General features: G+C 36.4%; 1 protein-coding gene across 4 annotated transcripts in view; it reads right to left on the bottom strand.

Moving 5' to 3' along the window:
- LOC124364643 (laminin subunit alpha-1) overlaps window positions 1-26,738 on the bottom strand; it is a 180,843-nt gene that overhangs the window by 61,319 nt on the left and 92,786 nt on the right. For all 4 annotated transcript variants that reach the window (XM_046820269.1, XM_046820271.1, XM_046820270.1 and 1 more), the window contains exons 3-10: window positions 15,335-15,577; window positions 13,651-13,896; window positions 11,618-11,854; window positions 10,426-10,578; window positions 7,417-7,572; window positions 4,199-4,342; window positions 2,394-2,657; window positions 687-886 (exon numbers count right to left, since the gene is read on the bottom strand). In XM_046820269.1, the coding sequence (XP_046676225.1) occupies window positions 687-886; window positions 2,394-2,657; window positions 4,199-4,342; window positions 7,417-7,572; window positions 10,426-10,578; window positions 11,618-11,854; window positions 13,651-13,896; window positions 15,335-15,577 (1,643 nt within the window). The remainder of the gene's footprint in view (window positions 1-686; window positions 887-2,393; window positions 2,658-4,198; window positions 4,343-7,416; window positions 7,573-10,425; window positions 10,579-11,617; window positions 11,855-13,650; window positions 13,897-15,334; window positions 15,578-26,738) is intronic.

Raw genomic sequence — 26,738 nt, 5'->3', positions numbered from 1 at the left:
CTCTTCATCTTCATGCCCAACTTTTTAACAGTTGTTATTGAAATAACTGTTTATATTAGATACCAATACTAAAACTTGTTTAAATTATTACCATTGTTATAAGTTGTTATTAAAAATACCATATTTTTGCATTTTTACGTTAGTTCTCATTTTTAAAACTAAATGCAACTTCCAAAATAAATTTGAAATAAATATTACAAATTATTTTATTTATATAAACAAGGATATTTTTACACAAAAAGTATCTAAAAAACAAAATGTGGTTTTTAATAAGGTTGCCTATTGTAATAAAAAATCCAAATTTTATGCTAAATTTGGGAAATTTTATCACTTAAATGAGGCATTTTTAATCCAAGTTCATAAGGAAAAAGTCTTATTTTGACATATTTTGTTTGATTCAATATTTATTCAAAATGTATTTTAGCATTTTGAGAATACAAGACACGTTTCCTAAAACTTATGAGGATTTAAGAACTTGACATATTCCAAAGTTCCATTTAAAATATACAGTTCGATATCAAACAAACAAAAATTTACTGACCAATTTGAATTCATCTTGAGTTTTAAGAAGAACTGAAATCTGGCTATTGCTTAATATTTTTTACAGGTGTTCAAACATTTAATTAGAATTACACATGAAAGTGTTTGGTACATTGAGCCAAAGTCTTAAGATGAACGATACTGACCTACCCTCCACTTGGTCTGTGTGGAACTTCGCTCTGAGCAGCAGGTACTTGATGTTGGCCAACACGCTGAGCAGCAGAGGTCTGGTGACCGGACCACCACCCAGCTCGTACCACCCGGTCTCCACTAGTTGTACCGTCACGCTCATGTTGTTCTGATGGTACCAGCTCTCTCCGTAGCCCAGTTGTACTCCATTCTCTCCCTGTACAACACCGAAATTATTAAAGATATGGAATTGTAATATGAAGAATGTACGTTATTATACTGAATTCACTACCGATGTTGCAGTTTACTTTTTGAAGGCAAAACATAATTACGAAAACATTGAATAATACACTGGGAATGAATAAGATATACTACAAGTTAAAAAATGTAACTATGTTTTATTGAATTATGTTTTTTTTGAACTTTTCATTTATTTATTATATCTGTATACCTTAATATAAAGTAAATTTGTTCTTTCATTTCAGTAGACTTTTCAAAACAATAAAGATTGAAAACACAGTCTTTTTATTTGTTCGCTTAGGATAAGGAAATGATAAAACCCCTTGCACTTAGTTATAAAAGAACCTTTGCAGTGCTTTCTGAGTAACAAGATATTCAGAATAGGAAAGGTTAGGGGTAGGAGTAGGAGCCAATTTCTGTCAAGGTCCCATGTGGAAAGATAAAACCGATTTTCTCAGTCATGTTACCTTGGAAGAAGGGAGGCTAGCCCTATTTCACCCTCTTCCAGTCAAAGGAGGCAGTCATAATCCCTCATATTTAGGCTGTAAAGAGCCTTAACATTAAGGGAGCAAGAATCTTTATTAGTCATCATAACATCGTTAAAATGCATTGACATTGTCACCAAAACTTCGATAAAATATTAGCTCATAATATAATGTTAATTCAACTCTATTGGTTTATTGGGCTTAGCCAACAAAAATCGTATTACCGACCACACGACCGCACTTCACAACTCGCAAGATTTTTAATCATGTCACAGATTTTAAACTGTTATTGTAAAACTACAAGGAGTGACAGTAACCTCTCACAAACCAGACTGGATAGCCACTGAACAGGAAAACATCCTGACATCAAATATTCGCAAAAATTCCTGCCCCTAGAGGCTGCAGAACGAAACATAATCTACTTTCTAAATAGCCCTCATATTATGATTATTTTACTTTAGATTGTAGCTATATCTGTCCCAAACAGTCCTTAACAATTTGAACAAGTTTGCTTATATTAACTATTATTTATAACCGCTTTGTATTAAGTTTTGTGGGTTTAATGATGCTTTCGTTGAAAGCGAAAGACCTCACAAAAATAAAATCTAATAACTGGATTGTTTGATTTTTAAATTAAAGAAGAATTAAAGACGATAAGCAATTAGCATTCCATTGCAGTCCTTAAAAATTATGTAGCTATAACAAACGTTCCTGAGATAAAAAAAACACGAGTTAAAATAACCACTTTTTGTATTTAAATAAAAACACAGTAACTACTTCAATTATTGCAAAATATTTTCTTGAAAATACTATGATCACACTATTTACAATATTTATTCCCCATAGAAGTGAGTTATTTCAGTAGTTTTAAACCGTAAACTGCTCACCATCAAGCTACACATGAATAAAACAGATGAACGTTTAGGAATAAGTGAGAACTGATAACTGATTCCATTTTCAAGCAACAATAGGAGTTGTAGCAATGTCTACAGTACTCACCACCAGAATGATGTCGGGGCCCATGGTGGGCTTGCCACTTGTGTCACCCCGCATCACCACCCAGCTGACTCGGAACGTGAGGGTGGCTCCGTAGGAGGTCAACTTGTTGCCCAGGTACTCGGCAGGAGCCAGCCAGTAGTAGCTGTCCACACCTGGCAACTCATAGTTGCCTACAGACAACAGGCCGGTGTCTGGATCCACAGATGGCAACACTGTACGTGACACGTTGGCATCACTGATCAGCCAGTTGGCTAGTGTGTTCACCTGGAGCAATCAAAACATTTATATAGATACAAAAATATCTCTTATTATTTTTCCTATTTGCACTTTTGTAGGCTAATTAAAATGTAGGGAAGTTTGCAGCACATGGAGTGAGAGTTCTGTTGTGTTAGTAACAAAATCTATTCTCATTTCCATCCAATAATGGCCAAGCAGATTGCATTAGAAGCTAAACATGTCTCAAGTCTCTAATTCCTTAGTTAAAGAACATGGAAGACCCTATCAAGTTTTATGTCAAAAGCTTTAAGAGAATGAAGTCCGAAGAGTGCACAAGTTTGTAATGTGAGGTGAATTTGAAGCCAGCCACAATAGTCCTAAGTCTAACAATTTGGTTTAAAAATCAGTTGTTTGCAATAAAACTTCAATAATATTTACCATAATAATTGAATTATGAATTTCATTTTGTCATTTTTTATAACATTACTTGTCTTCAAATACAATTCTTCAATTGAGCCACTTTCCATTATCCTTTATTAATCCTTATAAATGTAATTAAAACATGTCCATTACCACTAATTCTATTCATTTATTTATTCATAAAAGAATTTAGTTTTAAATCTTCAAAAACTAGTGACAGTCTAGAAAGTACCACAATCAAACTTCTAGTGAACTCGTAAACCAAAAGAGTTAAACGTTAATGTTTTGTTATCATCCCAAGTTTTAAGATACTTGTGTACAATGTAAATAAGATAAAAGCTATAAATTATTTCTTACTTTGTTAACAAAATAATTAAATAATTTTGCAGCATAGTGGCTCGCTGGGTGCTTGTTTAATCATGTAACCACTTTGACTCGGATTTAAATGGCAGTATTTGACCTTTAGCTTTTTAAGTGAAAATCTCATATAACTTACAAAGTTGTTTAGCTCCAAGGTTGAAACTTTATCGATTGGTTATTTATTATTCGCTTTTAAACAAACCACGTAATATTGAATTTCAGTTATATGTTGATCTATTTTAAAAGTATTTTTATTTGCAGAATAAATATACAACTAAACTCAAGTAGGTCTCTAATATCAACAGAATATAAACCTGTCTCCATATTTTGAGCTTTGTCTCCACCAAATGCACTAGTATTTTAATAAATTGATGGGATGCACTATAGCAGCTACAGTGACACTGACACTCGAATTAAAAAAAAAAAACTATTCTGAATGATGTTATTAAGAAATATTAATTTAATTACTTATTTGGCCTAGAAACTGCAGCACTGTCCAGGTACAACGGGATAAGAATTGAATTTTATGATTGTGCAATACAGTGGGGCCACACTTAGTGGCCTGACGAGGTGAGCAGCAAAGCAACAAGGGCCACTAGGTGTGGCCTGTCAAGCTGAGGGACAGGATGTGGTCATAAACAATGACCTAACACAGAGCCAGCCACCTAACAGCCATGGCCACTTGTAGTGGCCCAGCAATCTGAGAGGCAATCATATAAGTTTAATACTGATGGCAAACGTTTACAGCCAGACAAATACTATGTTTAGGAATACGTTGCATTAATGATAAACACAAATCTTGAACTTACCTCATAGAGCCGGTATCCAGAAGCCTCGACACAAGAATGGGTGACTCCCGAGCAGTAACATTCAGTGCAGCCATCCGGGTTGTCTCGGTCCAGGAAGAAGTAACCAGGCTTGCAGCGTTCACAGTGATCTCCTTCAACGTTGCTCTGAGGAGAAAATAAATCTAAAAATATGTCATCTCCAGTGTGTTTGCTTAATGGACTATACATAAATAACTTCTAGCATAAGTAACTCAAGGAACTCTATCCAAACTATATTGGAAAATGCTAACAACAATGTCCACATTCAGTGCATATAATGCAACATAATGTAAGTGACCCAAACAAATATGTAATTTTTAGAGCAGCATCAGAACATGGATCTGTATCACCAGCCACAAGCTTGATAGTCATTGACAGACCACTGGAATCCACTAATACCAACACGCAAGCACAAAATCTGTAATTCAGCTGATACCAGTGGCATATATAGAAAATTCTTTCAGGGGGAGGACTGACACACTGGATGGTTGAGAAGGTATAAAATACTCTCTAAAAATAGGGGCTTGCAAATCTTCCCTAGGGAAATTATTGAGCTTTAAGAACTCATAAATGTGTTCTATTATTTAAAAAAAACTACTAGATGCAATTTAAATGTTTGTGTTTAGAAAATTGTTGGTGATTAACCACCATGAGTCCCCCTTTTATATGCCCATGGTTGATACCAAACTGCCCTTATCACTGCCATCCACCACTCGCATTCTGTGACTACAGATCAAGAACAAATTTATTTGTTCAAATGCAATATACTATGCAGTTGCATTACTTTCATATAACAAAGATTGCCTGTCTAAATTTAATGGAACTCTCAGTCAACTATTATCAACTCATTACACGTCTGCTGTCAATTTGCTCACATCGTGTAAAAACAACTACACAAACAATAAAGATCAAGTAAATCATATAAATTGTGAGAAGGTTTCTCTGTTGGCTCATTGTCTTTTATACATACAGGTTTTGTATCAAAATAATTTACATGAATTACAAAGTTATAAATTTCCTTCAACATTGAAAATGAAAACGTTTAGTGATGTACCGTGACTATACACAACGTTAGCAATTTGCTGCTGACTTATTATTCTGCAGCTATTATACAAACTAATTAAACATATCCAAGCAATCAGATTGTAATAAAAAACAGTAAAGTAATTATTCACTAGTTATCACATCAGTCAAAATGACAGTCCACCCGTTAACAAATTGTGCATACATAACTTAATGGTCGATCAGTAAAGACAGCTACAGACTGGTTTGACCCTAAATCAGGTAGTTGAGGTAGGGGATGAGAATAATGCTTTTTTCTTACTTTTCCCAAATAAATAAAATATTCATGAAAATCTATGCATGAAGAACTTTGCCACATGGGCGTGTAACAACATGTTAAAATATTTGGCAAATAACTTTTTATGCTGGGCATGACGTTTGCCCAGGACATGTTTGCCAAACATAATGATGGCATTTTATATGAGCTATTTCTTAGGGAAAAGCCACAAATAAGTTCATGACTCAATGAGGAAGTCATAGCTAGGTCAGGTATACTGAAACAATTAGCCTATCACAGTCTGCAATCATGTAAAGTCTGCAATAAAAATAAATCTTAATGCAAAAAAATTTTAGTTATATTTCACAATGTTTGTAGGCTAATAGAATCATTTTCCTGGTTGAGGGCTGGATCTGTTTTTTTTTTTCAAAGGTAATCATTTTAGAAAGTCTCCAAAGTGGTCGTTAAACCACTACTACCTCTGCATAACAGATACTGTAAAATCTAAGTACTGTAGATACTGTAGTACTGGAATACTAAAATCTAAGTACTGGCCTGGAAAAACTGGTACACGCTTGCAACAACCGTGCACAATTCTCAAACTGTCGTAAAACTGGTGGAAGTGTTACTCCACTTGTACGAACTCCAGTGTAAAAACTTTGCAACTCCCGTGTTAATGTGAGGAATTGCATTTAATTAAATACCTCCTGACTGACTGACTTGCTCATCCCAATTATCCCACTTCTCATGTAGGTATCTCCAGAGATAAAAATTATCTCTCTTAAAAGAACGCATACCCAATAATCCCGGCCCTATATAAACTTTAGCGGATAAATGAAATCAGCAAAATAGGTTTTATAAGCTCAGTACAAAAATAGTTTATAACAACACGTTTTTCTGACAAATTTGATGTAAAACTTAGTGTGTGATCGGGTAAATTTGCATCAAATGGTCTTTTGATGGTTTTATGACAAAATGAGCATGCTGATATATCCTACTGTAGTGTTGCCTACGCACAACTCTAATTTCCCTTAAAAAATCATTATTCAGTTCGTATTTCGTGGCTTTTTATTTATATTTTCATAAATTACTCCTGATGAATAACGTTTTAAACAATTGTGTACACACATGAATGGTTTTGCTCATATTTTGGGATATACGCTCATCTGTCCAAGAAGGGTTTAAAATTGAGGTATTGTGAATTTATTATGTTTCGTAAGAAAAACCATAACTTCAATGTTATTTCATTATCATTATACTCTAGACAATAACTAAAGATGTAACAAACGCCCGTGCCTGAGGCAGCAAAATGAAAAAATTTGAAGTGATAGAAATTTTGTACACTATCACTGACATCAGTGGCGTGTACATAAAATAACTTTGGAGGGGGCTGCACACTGAATGGTTTACAAGTATAAAACATCCTCCAAACTCAGGATCTCGGGAATATTTTCCTTGGAAATTGTTGAACTTTAAGATCTCGTAAATTTGTTCTAGCTTTAAACAAACCACTTGGTGCAATTTTAAAGTTTTTTTTCCAAACTTTTGGAACTTGAACCTCCTTTACACTTATTTGCCGATGACTGACTTCAAGGATGTCTGTGGACAACTTAGCATCCAGGATTTATTTTCCGATGATGTCCTTCATGCATACCACGATGTTGTTTAATCAAGGAGGCTAACCAATACAAATAACAAATGTCTAATCAACTAGCATCTACTATAAACTAAACTGCAGTGTAATGGGAACAACGCTGCAGATAATTTATTCAATAATACAAGGACAATCATAATGATTTAAGCATGGAACTATGTTGTTACAGAATATCCACTTTTTACAGTGTTTATATAAGTGATCTATGACATAAATATTCCATAGCAAGCTGTTAGAAAAGACAAACCACCTGTAGAAGGATCTCACCTTGCATTCACAGTTGGAGCCGCAGTCGTGGGTGGCCAGGGCTCCGTCAGGGCTGCATGGGCACGGCTCGCAGGTCGGGAAGTTATGGAAGCCGAGAGCGCACGAGTCGCACCTCTCTCCCGCGTAGCCCACCTTGCACTCACACGTGCCTGCTGGCTTCATGTACAACATGCCCACTGTTCAACTCAAACTAGGCTAACTACTATACAGTTCTCCCTAGTTTTAATTTACACTGCAGTAGTTACAAAGCATAATTTAAATAGCCTATTTAGTCTGTTCAACATGTACGATTTTGGGTCACTTTGCCAAACATCTACTGGTAAACTTTGTACTGTTCTAGTTATGTTTTTTTTTATCTGAAATAAAACGTATATTTTCAACGTGTCATTTTTAGACTCCATCGATCTCAATCATGAAAGGTGTTTTTAGAGAAAATAATTTACTCACTTTTCCTAGTATATAAATTCTGGAATGCTTGACATTTGCCTTTAAAAATAAAGACTTGTTTCCAATAAAACAAACAACTTATAACCTGCGAGATAATAATTCCTTGGCCCTTCCAAAACATAGGACATCCTTCTTTGAATAACATGTTTTATTCCTGCATCAAGCTTCTTAACAACTTGCCCGCAAGGTTCAAAGAGGTCACTAATTTAAACTCTTTAGTAAAAGTTAAAAAAGTTTTAATTCTAAAAGAATACTACGGCATACATGGTTTTTTAATTGATAAAAACTTTTAGATTTAAGGTATTTTATTTAGTTATAGTAACTTTATGTACTGACGATTGTTATGCAATTTACATTGTCAACAACAATAAAGAATTTTGAGTTTGAGTTTGAACAAAAATCTTATATAAAATGTAAATTTTCTACAATTGAACTTATTTTTGCAAAAGTTAGATGTTTTAATATTTTGTACCGTTTTACTGGCACATGAGGGGTTAGCTTTGAAATTTAAATCTTTTGTGAAGGTTCAAAATAAAAGAAAATCTTCTGAAATAAATAAAGTTCAAACTAAAATAAAACTTCTTCTTAAAAATAATTACTGGAATTAAAATTAAAATAAAAACTTCTTCATGACTTTTAAATTCAAACTTGTAATATATTCTTCACTCCCAAAAATGTACAAAGGTCTTACAGCTTGTCTTTTATTCAATTTTCAAAATTCAAACATTCACACTCTAATCTGATCTGACAATTCTTCACTTTAATTTATCTTCAAAATTCAATTTTTATTTTGTTACTAATTTTCTTTACTTTACTTTAAAAATTATTCTTCCGTGTTAGAGATTTAAAAATCAAAAAAATTCTTCAGTGTTAGAGATTTTAAAATAAAAAATTCTTCAGTGTTAGAGATTTAATAAATCAAAAAAATTTCTTCAGTGTTAGAGATTTAAAAATCAAAAAAATTCTTCAGTGTTAGAGATTTAATAAATCAAACAATTGCTGAAAGCATCCGCAGGTTCGATGCAGGTTCAATGACGATTAGCAAAAAGATTTACTCTAAGCACTATTAACTCTACTCGTTACAATCACTTCCGATGAACTGAGACGGAGGTACGGCACGTCTACCTCACCCCACCTCTCAATTTCGTTATCAAACACTGCCATCTGCGATGCGCACCTCGCCGATAGCAGCCTCTTTTGTACAGTCCACAGTCCAGTCCTTATCATTCTTCTGGGCCTACTCCTTCCACCGGTAATCCAGTTACCCCAGAATTATTATTTAATACAATCGGTACAATTTTGCTACTTTAAAATTTAAAAAAGGTTTTTCTGGAATGCTCCTGTTTTGTTCCCTTTATAGTTACACTGAAAAGACTTATATTCAGCACAACTTGAAGTGCAGAGTCACCAAAAGTTGGCTGGCCACTTGAGTGAAGCACAACACTGCCAGTTCCACAATTAAAAACTTTACTTTTTTAACATTGACATTAAAGTTAAAAGCTAAATGTGGAGAAGTCACTGTTCAAAAATACTATTTATACAGGGTGTAAAAAAAGTCCGCAAGGGTTTGATCATTCCCAAAAACAACTACAGGTAAAGCAATAAAACTTGGCACATCATTACTGCACCTATAAATCTACTTTTTGAAGTAACAACCATTTTTTTGTCATGTCGGGAGATGGCCCATAAGGAGTCAGAAGGAACTTTTAAATTAGAGCCTAGTTCGAGTAGTACATCAAATTACAGGTCTCTATGAGTAGAGTACAATACCACAAATCTAACTTGAAAAGGTTCACTCCTTAAAAACTTACGCTGGTTTAAAGTTTAAAACCTTTACAATGTAGGTCCTGCTTTAGATGGTTTAATATTCTTGTCTTGGCTCAAGTTGTGAAAGTTAAACTTAAAAATGAATACTGGAATAGTTTTTAAGGTAGTTAAGTACTCTTCACATCCAATGGAGGATGGTCTACAAGGAGTTGAGTAAAAACATGAACTTAAGCATAACACAATATGTACATTATTTTAAAGGGGTTGTTTTGCAGAGATGAATGTTAAAGAGAAAATCTAGGTATCAATTATTATGATAGAAAGTTCTTGTGTTTAAGTTCGGCTTTGAAATTTCCTTGATGTACACTTTAAAACAATATTTATACGTACACATGCACGCACACACACACACACACACACACACACACACACACACACACACACACACACACACAACTTGTACATTTACTTTTTAGAAAACATACATGAACAAAAATGTGTTCGTTTAGCCTGCTGAAAAGCCTTAAAAATGTGGCAAAGTCAAAACAGTTACTTCAACAGATGAATTTTGAGACAGAAAAAATAAAAACAGCTTATGAATAAATTAATAGGGCCTGTATCAAATACATTGAGAAATATTATCAATTATGGATGTTATGTTGTTTGCGGTAAACACCAACCTAACTTCGCATAGCGCGATATTAATACTATGAGCTGCTCGCTGACATCAGCACTTTTAGGGTTAATACAAACCTATTAAATGTTTCTGCTAAACTTTGTAGTGATCTAATTTACCTTGCCCTGTGAGTCGTCCCTGGCACAGAGACCGTTGGAGCCAGTACGATGACAGTTGCACGGTACACACGGTTGGTCAGCATCCGGTCTCACTCCTAGGGGCCGGTACCAGCCAGCTTCACACTGCTCACAATTCACACCTGCCGTGTGCTTCTGTAGACAGAGAAATGGCAGAGAGTAGAGTCCGGTTGGCAAGGAACCAAATCAAGGATACAACTACACATTATTAAGGTCTAAAACTCATATATATTTAGATTACACCTTAAAATTCAAGAAACAACTATAACTATGTCAATACTATCCTACACTGGTTTAATTGCATAATTTTATAATCAGAAGAAGAAATTAATCTTAGATTTATTTTAACTTAATATGGAGATAGGAATAAAGTATTGTACTAAATTTTTTCCCATGATACATATTTATTTTACTGGAATATACTGTTTTTAATCTTCTCTCCTTATTACATCTGTACACTTCAATGTGACTATACAATACCACAGGCAATAAAACAAAAAACAAAACATTATGTGCTTGAACACAGAATAGACAGAACGATCTGTGTCAATTGTAGGTCCTTGATGATTTTTCTGTTGAATATTAAACAATTGGAAAATGAATAAAATATTTCCTCTATTCATATGTGCATAATGTATGACTGTTAAGTCCATGTTTGTGTTCTGAGAAGCTATAGTTGGGAGGTTATACAAGTCTTTCTTCTTCAATGATTTTTAGTCCTGTAAACAAAATTAAATGTGCAAGCAAGCACTACAAGATATACATTGTCTCATGTAAACCAGTGTTACAAATTGGTATTATGACACTACAATGTGCTGTGTTGCTAAACTCTTGTCAGACAACATTACTATTCTAAAATAGAAAATTGATAATGGAAATAAGAAAAATTAATACTAGATAAGTTAACAGATGTTTCTATAAAAATATTATTTTCCCCCATTTTGATATTGTGCCAGGATTAAACAGTCATAGAAGTTGAGAAAAATACTGACTATTTGTTAGTTTTGTTCTATTTTCAATCATATGAGCTATTTTGTGCTTGTGTTTTTAGCTCAGGTAAAGTATGTAATATCATAATTAACACGCTCTGTAGTTCCAACTTTATCTTTTGATATAAAGGGTAATTCCTTAATTCAAAACAGCCTTTCTTGACCAAAGACAGATATTGACTCACGGAGCAGTTATTGCAGACTCCACCCCCAGAGAAGGTGCCGTAGATGTTGAGGCTGATTCTGGCAGCAGCCACAGCAGGGTCATAGTGGCAGGAGGTGGCATGGCCGAAGCATTGGCACTTCTGGCAAGGTGCTCCGTCCATTAATGTTCCAGCTCGCCACGGCTCCTGGTGGTACAGAGGACAGCATCGATCGCAGTGAGCTCCACAGGTGTCGTGTTGGCACTCACACTCCGTCTCCTGCAGATAGCCAAACAGTCTAATGTGCTGCATGTATTTTTGAATCTCTACCTGTATATTTATCTAGGTAAATAAATAAATAAAAGTGCTATTTATTGTAATAAAGAGTTTGAAGCTACCTAAAAGCTAAATTGTGCAGACAAATATGCAACAAAAATAGATTATTTTATCCTAAAAAGATTTTTTAAATTATATTTAAAACTATTACTTGATAAACTACTGAGGTACTCAGGGAGGTAATGAAAACTTTTTTAACTGGTTTGAGAACCTTCCCCTCTTCACCTCACGCCACACTCTAAAAAAAGTGAAGATAATGGTCATGACAAGTTGCACTAAGATCTCTGGCCTCTATGCAACAATATACCACAGTTGGTCATCACCTTGCATACAATCTCTACGGGTGACATTCCAACTTATCCTGACATGAATACACATGGTCTCGAAGAAAACACAGAACAAATTGCTAAGTTCTGAACTCTTTTAACTCTCCGAACATTCTCCCTCGAGGCACTGTTACCGGAAGCAGCGTTACAGTACTTATATACTGATAGAACCAAAGACTGGATAAGTTGAGTTTTAAAGGAACTGGGAACTGTTGTTCTGAATTTCTTCAGCCTGCCAGTGGTACGCTTGAGGCTGCTGTCTAATAAGACACCAAGAGTGTCGACTGAGCCACAGACCAACTACTCCCTCCTCTGAGCATGGCACTCACACCATGGTCTCCTAAGGTCTATACAATGTTGTGAGGAGCAAGATGAAGGATGCTGCACTTTCCTATGTTAAGTTGGAGACCGTTTTTGGTTGAGCACTTTAAAATTGATCCAAGGTCAGCATCAATTAGGGAAAAGGGCTCCTTGGTGTATAGAATGGGTGCAGCTGGCAATCGTCTGTGTACTGGTGGACCATGCAGTTCTGCACACGATTTGGGAAGTCAGATATAAACAGATTGAATAGCAATGGAAAAAAACTTGTGTTATTTATTAAATTAATCATTTGTTATTTATTGATGAAATATTTCTTAAATTAATAAATAGTCATTTATATGTTTCCTTGTGAAGAATTACCAATGTATAGTATTGCAATATTGAAAGCTAAGGAGTGCTTCTTAGTATGCTTAGGATAAAAAAATTATCCAATTGTTCCTCTATCCTAACAGATTTTTAGATTACCCAAGGTTAATAAATCCATTTTCAAACATTGCTTCCAGTGTGCTAAACCAAAGTGTTTTAAAAAATTGCCCCAGAATCTTAAAATTATTCAGAACTTGGCAAAGTTTCACAAGAAGCTTAAGATCTGGCTACTTGAGCATGAAAGCTTAGAATTTCTTAAGGAAGAGTTGCAATGGTGAAAATAACTAATCAATCAGTTTTAATAATCTTTTGCAATCTTTGTAATATATTCTGGTTATTATTATAGATATGATTTAAAACATTACCCTAATACTGCTATTTATTTTACTATCTGTATTTGTATTTATCATTTATACTTACTAGTGTATTATTTGTTAAACTTGTAGCTGACACCACTGAGCTAAATACATTAGTTATTATATTACTGGACTCTCAGTTTTTCAACAAGTCTATTGACTATTTGTCTATTTTGTAATTGTGTATTTTTATTTGATTTTTCTATAAATAGCTGTCACATAACTTGATAAGTAGCAGCTATAGTTATAGGTAAGAAATTATTACCTATAACTTGCTTGTATAGAAAGGGAGAAATAAACCTTTATTTTCATTATTTTCTATCCTTTTAATTATGAAATAACTCGTTATAAAACTATGAAAGCATCTCACCCCAGTAGAAGAGCTATGCCTGCATTCCGAAGCATGACCGTTGCAGACACATTTGCCTCCTACCGTGATGTCCCTGATAGTGTAGAATAGTTTTTTGGGGAAGTCAGCATTTTTGAAAAACCTATTGGAGCTCTGAGCTGTCATGCCTTGGAGACGCAATCTGATGTAGCGAGCTCTCGTGAAGCTAGCTAGCTCTGTACTCGAGCTGTTCAGTCCAGGCCGACCCCTCACCAACGATGTATGAATCTGGTAACATTTATACATTTTTATTAGCAGACACTCAAATTAAAATATTTTAAATTAAAGGGTGGCCGTATCAAAACTTTTCAACAACACATATTTCTACAAAATTACACAAAGAACTAAATAGTAAAAATTTAGAATATATACTTTATAAAATAGAGTTTTATAATATAAAATAAAATTTGTTTGGATTTAAGTTTATAAACATAAGTAAATCAAATAACATTCTTACAATCCTCATATTATTAGGGTCCTAACATTGCCTTGTTAAAATTGTGTCGTTGTCATCCGTATGTGTGATAACTTTTGATTAAAAAGGTCCCAAGTACATAGAATCCTGTTTTTGTAAGGAAGAACTCTACTATTTTGAAGTCAGAAGTTCAAAATTAAAGGTAAAAGTAAAATTCTATTATTTTTACATTAGTCTTATGGGTAAGCATAATGGCAACTCATTTGTTACTCTCTAGCTAAAAAAAACAAGAATAATATTTTACTTATTGGTACTTTTTGACCCTCATATTTTTTAATATGTATTACTTTTAAAATTACTTCTCTTTTATAATGATAGCTATATTTATGAAGTTAACAGAAGAGAAAAAAACCAGAGTTAATTCAAACCTAGAAATAGGCTTTACGATTGTTTGAAAAATAAAGTGAAAACGTTAAATTAAAGGTTTTTTAGAAATAATTTGAGTTTCAGAACTGTTAATCCTTTTATATCTCTGGAAATGATACTGCTCCTATGTTGATAATTGTAGTTTATACAATTGTCATATTGAGATAACACTTCAAAATTAATAGATCAACTAATAGACTATCCCAACATGTTTTACAAAAACAGGGAGCTGATCACCTTTACTCTGCAGGTCCTCATGGGCCTCTGGTCTATGAGAGGAACTTATCTAACAAAACAAGGAGGACAATATGGATAAAATATGTAAGGTAACAGACGAGATTGAACTTTTGTAAATTCCAAGTCACTGATACAACCTTCATAGAAGAAGAACATCATCATTTCCAGGCAAAACTACATATTTTAGGGCCACTTATCATTTAACAATGTCAAACTCTCAATACACTGGTCTGAGGATGTTTACAGATTGACTGCATTGAACGCAACTTACTTCTAATCCGACTGTCCTGAAGTTCTTTTAGAAAGATAGTTTAAAAGCTCCTTATGAGGCAATGCCATTACTGGTCTGTGAATTTCTATCATGCTTGGCAGATTGATAAATCATTTAGATGCCTGCATTGTAGGGATATTTAATTGATTTGTATTAACACTTGGGTTTATTTATGTGGAATAAATATGGTACTCTTAAACATTTTTGACACTGCAATATTTTCTACTGTTAACCAATAGACTACAGATTTCTAGGTTATGAGTCTATACCAGGTATACAGATCTAGGTTATACAGTAGTGACAGTGAGACAGCATACCTCTCCACCTTCCAGTGGTCTGAGCCTGGAGAAGAAGGAGGTACAGATGACCTCGGAGTCGGTCTGGAAGTTGGAGTTGTGGGGTGCAGGACGAACCCCGAAGCGTGACCAACACTCGTCTTCTGTGACGGCGAAGTACTGCCAGGGCCGCCACAGCTCGCCATCCAGAGACCGCTCCAGCACCCAACTGCCTGGGCGGGGCGATGGACCCGCCTTCACGATCACATACTCCACTTGGTACTCCTGGAACAGACCAGAATATCGGTCAGACCGAGAAACTATCCTTTCTTCCCAACTGATGAAACAGTGGCATAACTAAGAGGGAAGATGAGTGAGATAGATCCCCCAAAAAGTTCTAAGTTTTTTATAAATACATGTGTAATAGAAATCCAATTGGTTTGAAATACAGCAGTTACAGTTTTACTTTTAATTGGAAATATTTAATTTAGATTTAATCTATGCCCCCATTCAGGTGTAATTGTCAATAGATTCATTCCCCCTCCCAAAGCCAATTCTTAGTTTACACCATTGGGTGATAATAATCAAGGCATTATTTGGTAGGAAAGTCATGATGCAGTTTGTAGGATGTTGTTTATATAACTGTTGTTCATTTAGTTCTTTGTTGTTATGTAATCAACTTTTTTTATTAGATGAAAAATATTTACCTAGAAATGTGGAATTAAAGTAAACTTAAAACATTCAATTAAGTCAATTACTAAAAAAAGACTGCTGTACCAACAAGGACAAGAAATGTTTGGAAAATCAATTCTCGTGCAATGTTTTAGCTAAATATCAACATGCTCTTATTGATTCACTTATGAAAAAATGCCACAATTTGTTACTAGAAATGTTAGGATTGTTTCATTGCTGCTTAAACCCAGTTATGTTAGTTGAAAGGAAATATTTTAATGTGTTTATATAATTTTATGTTTACTTAATATTTTGTACATTACAAAAACTTAAAAAGTTGTGCAGTAATTAATACAAAAATAGTTTGAATTGAATGAATCAAAATTAGGACTTGTTTAAGATTATCAAAGCAATTTAACTGAAGGTTATTTCTACCATAAACCTTTAAATCTTAGTCCTATTATAGATTTTTCATGCTGTAAATCAAACCATTCTTGAACAATTGAGCTGTACCCTACCTGTACTAGTAATGATACCCTAAAAACTGTAATGATCTCTCAAAGTACTTCAAATGTCAAAGGCCAATCCCATATAAATATATAAAGCACTAAATACTAATTGATCATGCTTTAATCTGTTGAGTAGCTGGAAGTGGTTTCAAAATATTTCTGACATTTATAGCAGTTTGATTCCAAAAGAATAATAACAGTTTAAACCATCATCACGGGCTTGTTCAAATTACCTATATTGCGGTTGTTTAATTTCTGTAGTGGCTTGGCTTTCTTGCGTAGGTACTATTATGATTGGTACATTTTTAAAGTAATAGTTGCTGTGAGGTGCTGCCTCCTAGCGACAGAATATATAATCACAGCTTTGCCGCCAAATATCCTGTCATTCTTTTGCACCAACTCCTCTCTCTGTTATTCTACTGGAGTGAATGAATGTGACCGTTTTGCAAATATTGTGGTAAAATGAGTGATTGTCTGTACTAAAGTGATCTCATTAGTCTACAAGCAACGAAACCCCTTCTTTTATGAGTGCATAAAAGAAAAGAAACTGCTTATGAGTGCACTGATTGTGAATTTGCGTGTTTAAAAATTATCATGCTTTGCCAAATTTCTGAAAAGAAATGTATAATTTCAACGCCTAGGTAGTGCAAATAAGGAATTATTTTGGATTTTTATAATATATCAATACATCTTGAATGGATACGACTATTAAGTGTTCTTTACTCCATGGAGTCCATTAATGTTAATGTTATCTACTCTATATTTCTATTACACCCTAGTTCGGTTGACGGCCATAGCTCAGTACTCCTCAGCAGGTTTAATAAACAATCAAGAGTTAGGAACAAAATTCGCGATGTTAAAAAATAGAAGGATCAAAAATATATAAATTCTTGTATGCAACTTTAATTACGAGAATCAACACATGAACACGAGCAAACCGAGGTTACAAAACTAAAGATTTGACACCACAAAATGCAGTGGGAAAATATGCGCGAGAAGCACGTGCAAATATCTCACCTTCTGTTCGGAATCACAATAGAAGAGTCTTTCAAAAGAATCGATTTGCTCTGTACAATAACGCCTCATGAACCGATAGGTCCTCACCGAGAGGAATAAAAGAAACGCTGTGTTACGCAAGACAGGCGTGTCCAGATCGTCACGGCCAGGCAATCAGCTGACGGCAGAAGAGGAATCATGATTGAAGATTGTTGTGCGGTCAGTAAATAAAGCAATTAAAGAGGCCGTGGAGAGCGTGACGTAATTATAGACGGCGGCCCGCTACTTCCAGGAAATATGCGGTGTTCTTTACTACCCTCATTTCGGGTGCTTCTGGCCAAAAATGAGCCCGGTGGCCAAGATGACAGCTTTTCGACACGAAACAACCAAGATGTTCCAGTTCATTAGATGCCCGCACCGGAAATTGTGTTCACCGTTTGTTACCCGGCTGTTTTCTCCAACTTGTAAATAATTATCAATTCATGTACTGCTTACAGTGCAATTTCTGATAGGGAGAGAGAACCAGCAATAAACAATGATCCAGGAGCAGAGAGCCAAGTCGCACTATATAAACACAAAACCTGAGTTTTCTTTTTCTTATGTAAGACGTCGATCATCAGCCAAGCTATTTTAGCTGGATGTCCGAATTGGATGGTATCAAAAGGGTTAAAAATATGACATAATCAATTTTCTCAGATTATATTTTTCCTAGCTTTATATACTAAAACCGTCTGTCAGACACATAAATAATAGCAATACGTCACCACTTTAAGTGACTATGTATGGATAGCGGATGCAATGTAACATTTAGTTCCCTGACTATTGGTTGTATGTCAAGCTGACTGGTGTGGCATTAGACATGCTACGGAAGAGAAGTGCGTCTACACATTTTACATTGTTGCTGTGGAATGTTCAAGAGCACAATCGTTTGATGTGCCGGAAAAATATTCATATAAAATACGTAATCTATTCTAGATTTTTTAACCAAGCGTTTTTATTTAACTAATTATAAAAATAATTTGCAACATCACACCATTGTAGTATGTGATAATATTGGATACTATAAAAACCTATCAGAATTCAGTAGCATTGCATCCGATGCCTTTTTGCAATGCTATTATGGAAAACACAATTATTTTATTTTAGTGGAAAAGTTGACGGAATATAAACATTGATTTTAAAATTAGGTAACTGTATACAACGCACAATTATACAACGTCCAGCTAGAGAAAACTGTTGATGTCGCTGCTTATAACAAAATAAAAACACAAAAATGATTCATTGAACGACAAAACGGGGTAGGTGCCTTGGCACAATGCAGAGTTGGGTTGTTTCTGTTCAATGTAATTCATTGGATTGCCTAATATAAATTTAAATAAACTTAAAAATGGTAAACCGTCCTTTTAAATAGATTTGAAGCATCATATTTGCAATGCAGGACCCGAGAACCAGTTTGCATTGTATAAGCACATAATCTGATGTTTCGTGAAGCCGATAGAGGAATTTCTTCTAAGGAAGGATTCGGTCGTTAGTCAGGCCAATCTTCGTTATGGGAGAATATCTAAAAGGTTCATAATATGAAACAATAATTGATACATTTTTAAACCACCGTAAGACACGTAAATAAATGTTGGCTGAGCGCTAGCTAACCGACTTGCAGTCTCTCTACATAGTTGTCTTACAGTGAAGTAATTTAATATGTCGAACGGTCGGCTTTTCAACTGTGTAAATCTACAATAAATATGATCTGAGAACAAATTAAACCCTCATATGTGTAACCCACTTCGTATGTGAACTTTGCATTGTGACCTCCACCAAAACTAGCGCTGCTGGCGACCCATTTCTTTCTTACGGGAAACGACTTTATTATTGGCAGGGATAATGGAGTCTGTACAGGACTCCAAAGGCCCGTGCAGACACAGTTCCGAGTGTCGCTCAACCGACCGTGACAACTCGTGATGTGCAGTTGTGTTGTTTTGTGAAATTCTATCTGGAAATGCCGTCAAGGTGAGGCGAAGGTTTGCAGCGACAAAGGTAGGAACCGGAGCCGATGTCACCGGATACCGCCCCGGTACCGGTACACTCACCGACAAGTCAAGGGGAAAATAGGCAGATCGGATTGCGGCCGCCGGGTTACGCAAAATTACTGCCCCGCGGCGCAAAGGTTCCGGTAGCCCAGTGCGCCGTGTCCGCCCACTGTCTGCGTCGTCGTCAGAGCCCGCGAATATTCTAAACTCCCAAAGGCAATCAAGAACACATTTTGAGTTATTATTTACTCTTAATGTTCTAATTAACATCTGCTTATACGATTAGTTTATACGCTTACTGACCCTGTTCAGCACTACACCACAGACCTAACAATATATAAGTCGTTGTAAAGCAGGGCGCACGAAAATGCAGGGCGCTACGATAGTAGCCGCGGTGGATTACCCCCCCCCCCCCATCAGCACCCCGCATCCTGTACTGTTGCCAGATTTACGTGTATAGACAATTAATTACCGGTCCGTATCAACATATATTGCAATAAACAACAGCATCGGCTATTACCTTAAAAAGGTATACGTACAGTACATTTGAGTTCATTCATCTGTTTTGCAATATGAAAATCAAGCGGATAGTACGCGTGTGTGAACGTAACACGTCATAGCGAGAACAGCTGGTGAACTGGCAACACCGCCTCGAATGTAATAGGGCTGTTTTCGTGCGAGTTACAATAGGTATGTAGATTGTGTATAAACATAGGCCTATTGTATTTTCCTCATTTTAGCACTTTGAAACACTTTTTCTACATAATTTTACTGAACATGATTCCCAGAGCGCAAATTTCAAAAATCACTTTTATACATAGAGCGGCTTGTGGAAATGATAACTGCCCCACACACAGCCCAAACAAATTGAAACTTGGTACACATTTGATCTTATAAATATCCTCTCTCATTTGTTTGGCCCATGGTATACCACTTCACGTCAGTATGGCGACCATTCAGATATTTACGGAGCTATAGAAAAAGTAATACTGTTTCGGATCTATATAACATTTCCTATTCTGTGTTGTTATAGATGATATTTGTGTATATAACATTTCCTATACTGTGTTATTATAGATGATATTTTTGTATCTCGAAGGTGTTTTCGATATATCAACTACATGTAAACCCCATAATTATTTTTTAGATCAACGAGAACGGCGCGGCAAAAGAAAAGCTAAAATAAGTTCAAACTTGCCATTAAAATTGATCTTATAAATAAATATTTGTAAATCGTGGCGTTAAAACGGTACCTCCATTTCATTAGAAGATAGCAACTGTTCATTTTTTGTAATTGTTTTCGTACAAACATAGTTGGAGTGCTGCATTTCTAAAATAAACCACATCAATATTTCAGTTGTCACCAAATGTACCTACTTCTTCCTATTGAGTCGGTAGGATTATGTTGTTAATTAGTATGAAATATTCCAACGTACTAGCCCGGTATGAAAATGTTTATAACATAACTAACAAGCTTGTTTTTTCGTTATTTCTAAAAAGTAACAATGCTAACTGAATATATAATTTAAAGGTTTAGTTTACATTGTCACAAGATTGGACGACCTTTGTTGTATCTTCGTTGGAGAGGGAAGTAGACTCGATTCACGTCCCTTTTTGTTTCCACCTCACTCAAGATTTAGACCACAAAACTGACAAATCGTCAAACAAGGGTCCAGAGAAGAATGTGGGTGGGAAGAAGAGGCGGGTGACGAGTTCACTGGAACCCCTTGCTTACGGACAAAGAAGAGTGTGTGACATTTTGTATGCATATTGTGCGGTCAAACGACACTGGGTGAATAGCGAAAAAAATTGTTCATAGAGAATCATAAATTAACAGTTAATAACATCCCTGGTACTTTAAAAATTTTACAGCTAGGCTTTTTCATAGAATGATGACAAAATTATGTATTAATTTTAATTAATAACCCTGAATAAGCATTAAATCTTAAAGAGTTCATTAAGAAAACTGGGGAATTACTGGGATTAAGTCACATACACGTCGGAGTTACAAACGTTTATTGCCGACTGTAATCGAGAATTTTTAAAAGACCGCTTCGAAACCACAACTTCTAGTACTTGCAAACAATTTTACGACTTTGCAAATATGGTTTCCGATGGAAGTCGGTGAAATGATTGCCGACTTCGGTTAGAATACGAATAGCAGCGCGTAGTCTGCAAGGGCTGGTCTGCTACTGACGCCGCTTGCCGTCCTGCCTATCTACACGTAAGTCTTCTTGTAAATTATATGTGCAAAACAAACATTGCAAATTTCAAAATCATTACTTGACATTGGAAGAAAGTTTTTTATGCTGCCGTCGCATCTCAATTCTCCCGTCAAAGGACCTGTATTATCTCTATTTAAATCACTTAAGAGATCGCTACCACTTTATCTCACTGTTGCCAGTACTGAAGGTCTAACTCCAGAAGTTTCTCGGTCTCTTATGTTTATTTTCTGCTTTGTATCCTTGGTGGAAGTAAGTTGGTTTTATGTGGAAGTATACAAAAAATGTCTTTTCCATTAAAACTCTTATGTTTAGCCAAAATAAGACACGCTGCTACAACAAGCACTCCTCCTCCACACTCCCACTCGACATTCTATACACTGGGTGTGTCACCAGGCTTTTCTGATTCAGTTACAGAATAAAATGGAGCGAACAGTGTACTGCGTCGCAAACGCAAATTGCAAACTTCAGCAACTAGCGTTGGCAGACAAAGTTACAGATTTTCGATTTAAAACTCCGGTGCAAACGTAATCTAATTGATTTTTCAGATTTCTTCCACTGCAGTCCCTGTTAAATTTTACAATGGTTCCAGTGCCTTATAATTAATTCCTGGGGGTTTTACACGCTAAACTGTTTAAATTCACAAAACTTTTGTTCATATACGTTTTGTTCAAAATGTACAATAGGTTAATCGGCTACTGTATTTATTTATAAAACTTTTTTGTTTAAAGTTTGAGAACATATTCTGCCCGTTCTCATGGGCCACTGGCCTGTACGAGAATGATATCAAACATAATTAGTGGGAGAGTAATACAGTACAGGTCTATAAGTTAGTGCTACGGTCGCAGGCAGGATTTGAACCTGCGCCACATCCACCCAAGTCCGACGTCTAGAACCGCTCACCACCGGCACTCCCGAGCGTAGAATGTTACTGACCTAAACGTCAGATATCATTGGATTAGAACATGTAATTTACTTGTGAAATTACCACTGTCAGAACGTCATGAGACTGCAGCAGAATTAATTAAACCGTTTTATTCATCAACACGCCTTCCGCGCTGAGAAGCCAAACAAAAGCGACGTCCTCGCGGACATAACAGCGCCACAGGACGGTTGTCCACTTCACTCCTTTGACAGCTGTCACAAAATCTCATTTTGTCAACAACGCAGGAATTTCGGAATTGTTTGAGGACCGTAAAGACCGGCGGAATGTTTTTGTTCCGCTCATGGAGTTATGTTAATACAGACCACGTGGTCAAGGCAGGACCTGCGACTGTGTGTGCGCGTGTGTGTGTGTCGACTCGCTCGCTTCGCTCCGTTTTGTTTAGCCGGCGCGCCGCCTGCATCACAACGGCCCGGATTTACAATGCAAAATAGCCACCGAGAGATTTCTTAACGTGCTCCAAAAATAACGCATTATACGGCTTCTCTTTGTAGTCATGTTTTAAGGGATCGATGCTGCAGAAACAAACCTTGCTGGATTTTAAACAATCGGCTCATTATAAATAAGCGAGGCTGTTCTCGCGGGGCTGAGGAACCTATAATCCTATACGGTAAGTACTTCCTCTTGCCCCATCGTGCAACACAACCCGCAGTGGGCCTTATGTAAACACACAGCTCACTCGTTAACAGGCGTCTCTTTCACTCGTGTCAGATTTGGGGTTTTCACATAATGTAAAGTTTTTAAAACAAATAAACAATTATGTACAACTTTCGTCTGTCCAATAATCTTTACCCCATTTCGGAATATCTTCAAGAAATCTTTTTTTAAGAATAATACCTGTAAAGGGTTTATCTGAAGTATTTTGTCTTCTGGATTGCTAAGCATTTGGATGGTTAAATTTCCATGGTATCTTAAACGGATCGTTTCGATTTGGAATTTGAAGCAAATTATTCCTACAGAGGTAGACTTGTGGTTTCAGTTTCATGTCACATAGCAAGCGATTTTATTGGCACCAATATAGTCCGATGATGGTTTTTGCGCTTCAATCTCCCTCCCCCTCTATACCACGCGCCTAACAATGTTGCCAGCTTTACGAGTACGAACAATTACAACATCAGGGAACAGCTGCTGATGTTCAACAGCGATATGGTAACAACACCTCAAATGTCATCGGACTATTTTTGTGTGGGCTGCTCTAATACATTTGATTACGTGGCTGATATGAATGTTATTTTGGTAACCCGTCTATTCTCGGATAAACATAATCCGAATCAATATGAGCATATCCGTGAAACTTAACTCGTGTACTTTATTCGTGCCATGATTCAATACTCAATTGTACGTCTCAGGCTGGACTTGTATTCCGAAATTCCCTAGATGAAGTTGGGTGCAGTAAGCCCAGGGACGAAGAGACTGGCTTGTACTGCATTAGCTATTGCGTCCACGTCCACCAGCGATCCTATCTCCCTGAGAAGTTTTTGTAGTCGCTTGGCCAGCCCGGTCACGTAGGCAGACACGGCTGCATACGCTCCCGCACTCTTCCCAGAAAGGACTTCGGTTTGGGACTCATTTCCATCCGCAGGATTTAGCCAAGGAAAAACCTGGAATCCGTAACGATGAAGAAGCGAACAGAATTGTGGAATGTCGAACATCGGCATTGTCCGGATTTCGGAGCGGTGTTGGCGGCATGCAGTGTAGCGGCGTGTTGTACTATCAATGTGTGGACCAGGGGATCCTCCCTCCGGCTCATCTTTGGACTGGAAGACACCAAAACCATTTAGCAAGCCAAAAGTATCTCGCAAAACAATTAGATATTTGTAGGGGCAATGAACTCGCTGATGGATAGCTCAAAAGGTCCTTTCTTGAACCTGGACCGGCTTTTGGTATAACCAAGCCATTAAGAAATTGTTCAAAGATAAGCACTGTCATCGCTGGCAGAGTTTGGCTCCATCCAGTTCACGAACTGGTTGATGAAGTTAAACAAAGGCCTTTTGACACAAATTCGTTTCTTCATTACTGGACACGATCAATTCAGTAAACACTTAGGGTTGGTTGAAGGTAAGGGGTAGGCAGTCCATAATAGCTTAATTTGGGGTACACAATCAACTTTGCTCGTTGGGAACTGACAGTACGTTTACCCCTACTGATTCCCTCTTTTACTGTAATGTAAGATATGTGTACATTGCTCAAGATCAAATTTCACTGCATCCGTTGAAAAAAACTACCCATAATAATATTTTTTATTAATTCTCGTAATGCCATATTTCTGTTAATATACACAACGCATGGATTACATAAAACATTCTCTGGTGAGAATATTATACAATGAAAATCATTACAAATAACACAAAAGAAAGATTAAGAATGAGATATTAAATCTTCGAATGAACTTAAAGACCAAGCCATTTGACGAATTGATAATTGGTTACGCTAATTAATTTAGCATTAGTTATGCATTCAAGTATGGCATTAATTAGTGTTGAAGTCTCCTAATATGTAAATCGGTTGTCAAGTTACCGAACGATTAATCGATGGACGCGTTCTGTAGTCGGTGTCTAGAGACAGCGAACGGACAGGTTCGACCTCAAAATTGGTTTCGCGGTCCGGCGGGACGTGGAGGGCCAGAAGTCAAAGGCATCCAAAAATCGATGAATCATAAGCTGACAATTAGAGGGGCTCTGCTGGGACCACACACACGCCATTGTAGTCCAGGGCTCATTAAGCCATCCCTAATCCACCCTAGGCCACCACCTACAAGGGTGTCGTACCCTTTGTTGTCTTCCGCCCACGCTCAAATCGGTTTCGTTTAGGCCCGTGGCAGCCCAGTGGAACGTAAACACCGGTCTGGGCCCATTACCTCTTCCTAATCATTGTCCTCGGCCGAGCCACATCACGATTGGGAGGACCGCTCCTAAACGCGTTCTTAGAGGATAATAGGAGAAGGCGCTGCACCAGTCACCGTACTGAAGTGTGATTACAGAGTTCACGTAATGAAGGCCTCATCTGCCTTGTTTAGAGTAATACAATCATTATTAGTTCTGTTGTCATCCAACTTCTTTTTTAACGATAGGTCGATCCTCTTTTAAGCCTCATTCTGCCTGCCCTCATGGGCTACTGGCCTTTACGAGGATCTTATCCAACAGATTAAGGTATCTTCAGTATACAAAGTCGATGGTACTGATAAAAAGTGATACGATCATAGACAGGATTTGAACTTACGCTATCTCAAACTCAAATCCAAAGTCTTAGACCAATTGATATTGCCACTCCTCAGTTTTGAAATCGGCCATTCCTGTAGTTGTCACACAATTGTGATTCAATCACGAGAAAATGAAATAGATTCAGGCTTTGCCAGTGTTGATACAACAATTCCAGATTGTAAAATATAAATTGAAATACTTAAACCATAAATAATTCAGTTTTTCATGTCCCTTGAGCAGTTCTAAAAGAATTAAAGTCACAAGTTAAGACCGTTGATTAAAGTTAAGCCTAATCAATAAAATATATCCTTCTATTTGACTTCTTCGATTAATACAGTTTGTGAAAATATCAATCGATGAGCTCACGTGTAGTATTGGTAGTTTCGAAATAAAGAAGCTTCAACTAAAACATACCATCTACTACATGGTCGGAAAACAGTAATGTTGTTACTGAATAAACATCCATCGTCACACACCGAAGACAATCCAAGGCCAGACGCCTTACTGAGGTTAGTATTAGAATTCATCAGTAGACGTGTGAGTAGTACAAGTCCCGTCAGTAGGATCGCGTTGTTGTTCTACTGGTATTTTACTACGTTTAATTTTTTTCTACTCTCTACTCCTATTGCACACTCTCGGCGACAACAGACGGCAGCGTTGAAATCTCTCGAATAACATAATATGAAGGTGTGAAATCTCACACACTGTTCCACGATACTGCTGTAGAATTAGTTTGCCGCGCATCGTAGCTGAACAAGGAGTAGGCCTGGAGTAATTCCACTAACTTACCCGGATACAGTCGTCAAGTCACATAAACTGAAAGTATCAGGGGTTAGAGCTGATTATGCTATAATTTATTTTGAATCACAGGAATATA

This window comes from Homalodisca vitripennis, chromosome 6 (genome assembly GCF_021130785.1).
Source record: "Homalodisca vitripennis isolate AUS2020 chromosome 6, UT_GWSS_2.1, whole genome shotgun sequence".
Lineage (NCBI taxonomy): Eukaryota > Metazoa > Arthropoda > Insecta > Hemiptera > Cicadellidae > Homalodisca > Homalodisca vitripennis.
The sequence above is the reverse complement of the archived record's forward strand: the minus strand, read 5'-3'. Positions and strand labels throughout refer to the sequence as shown.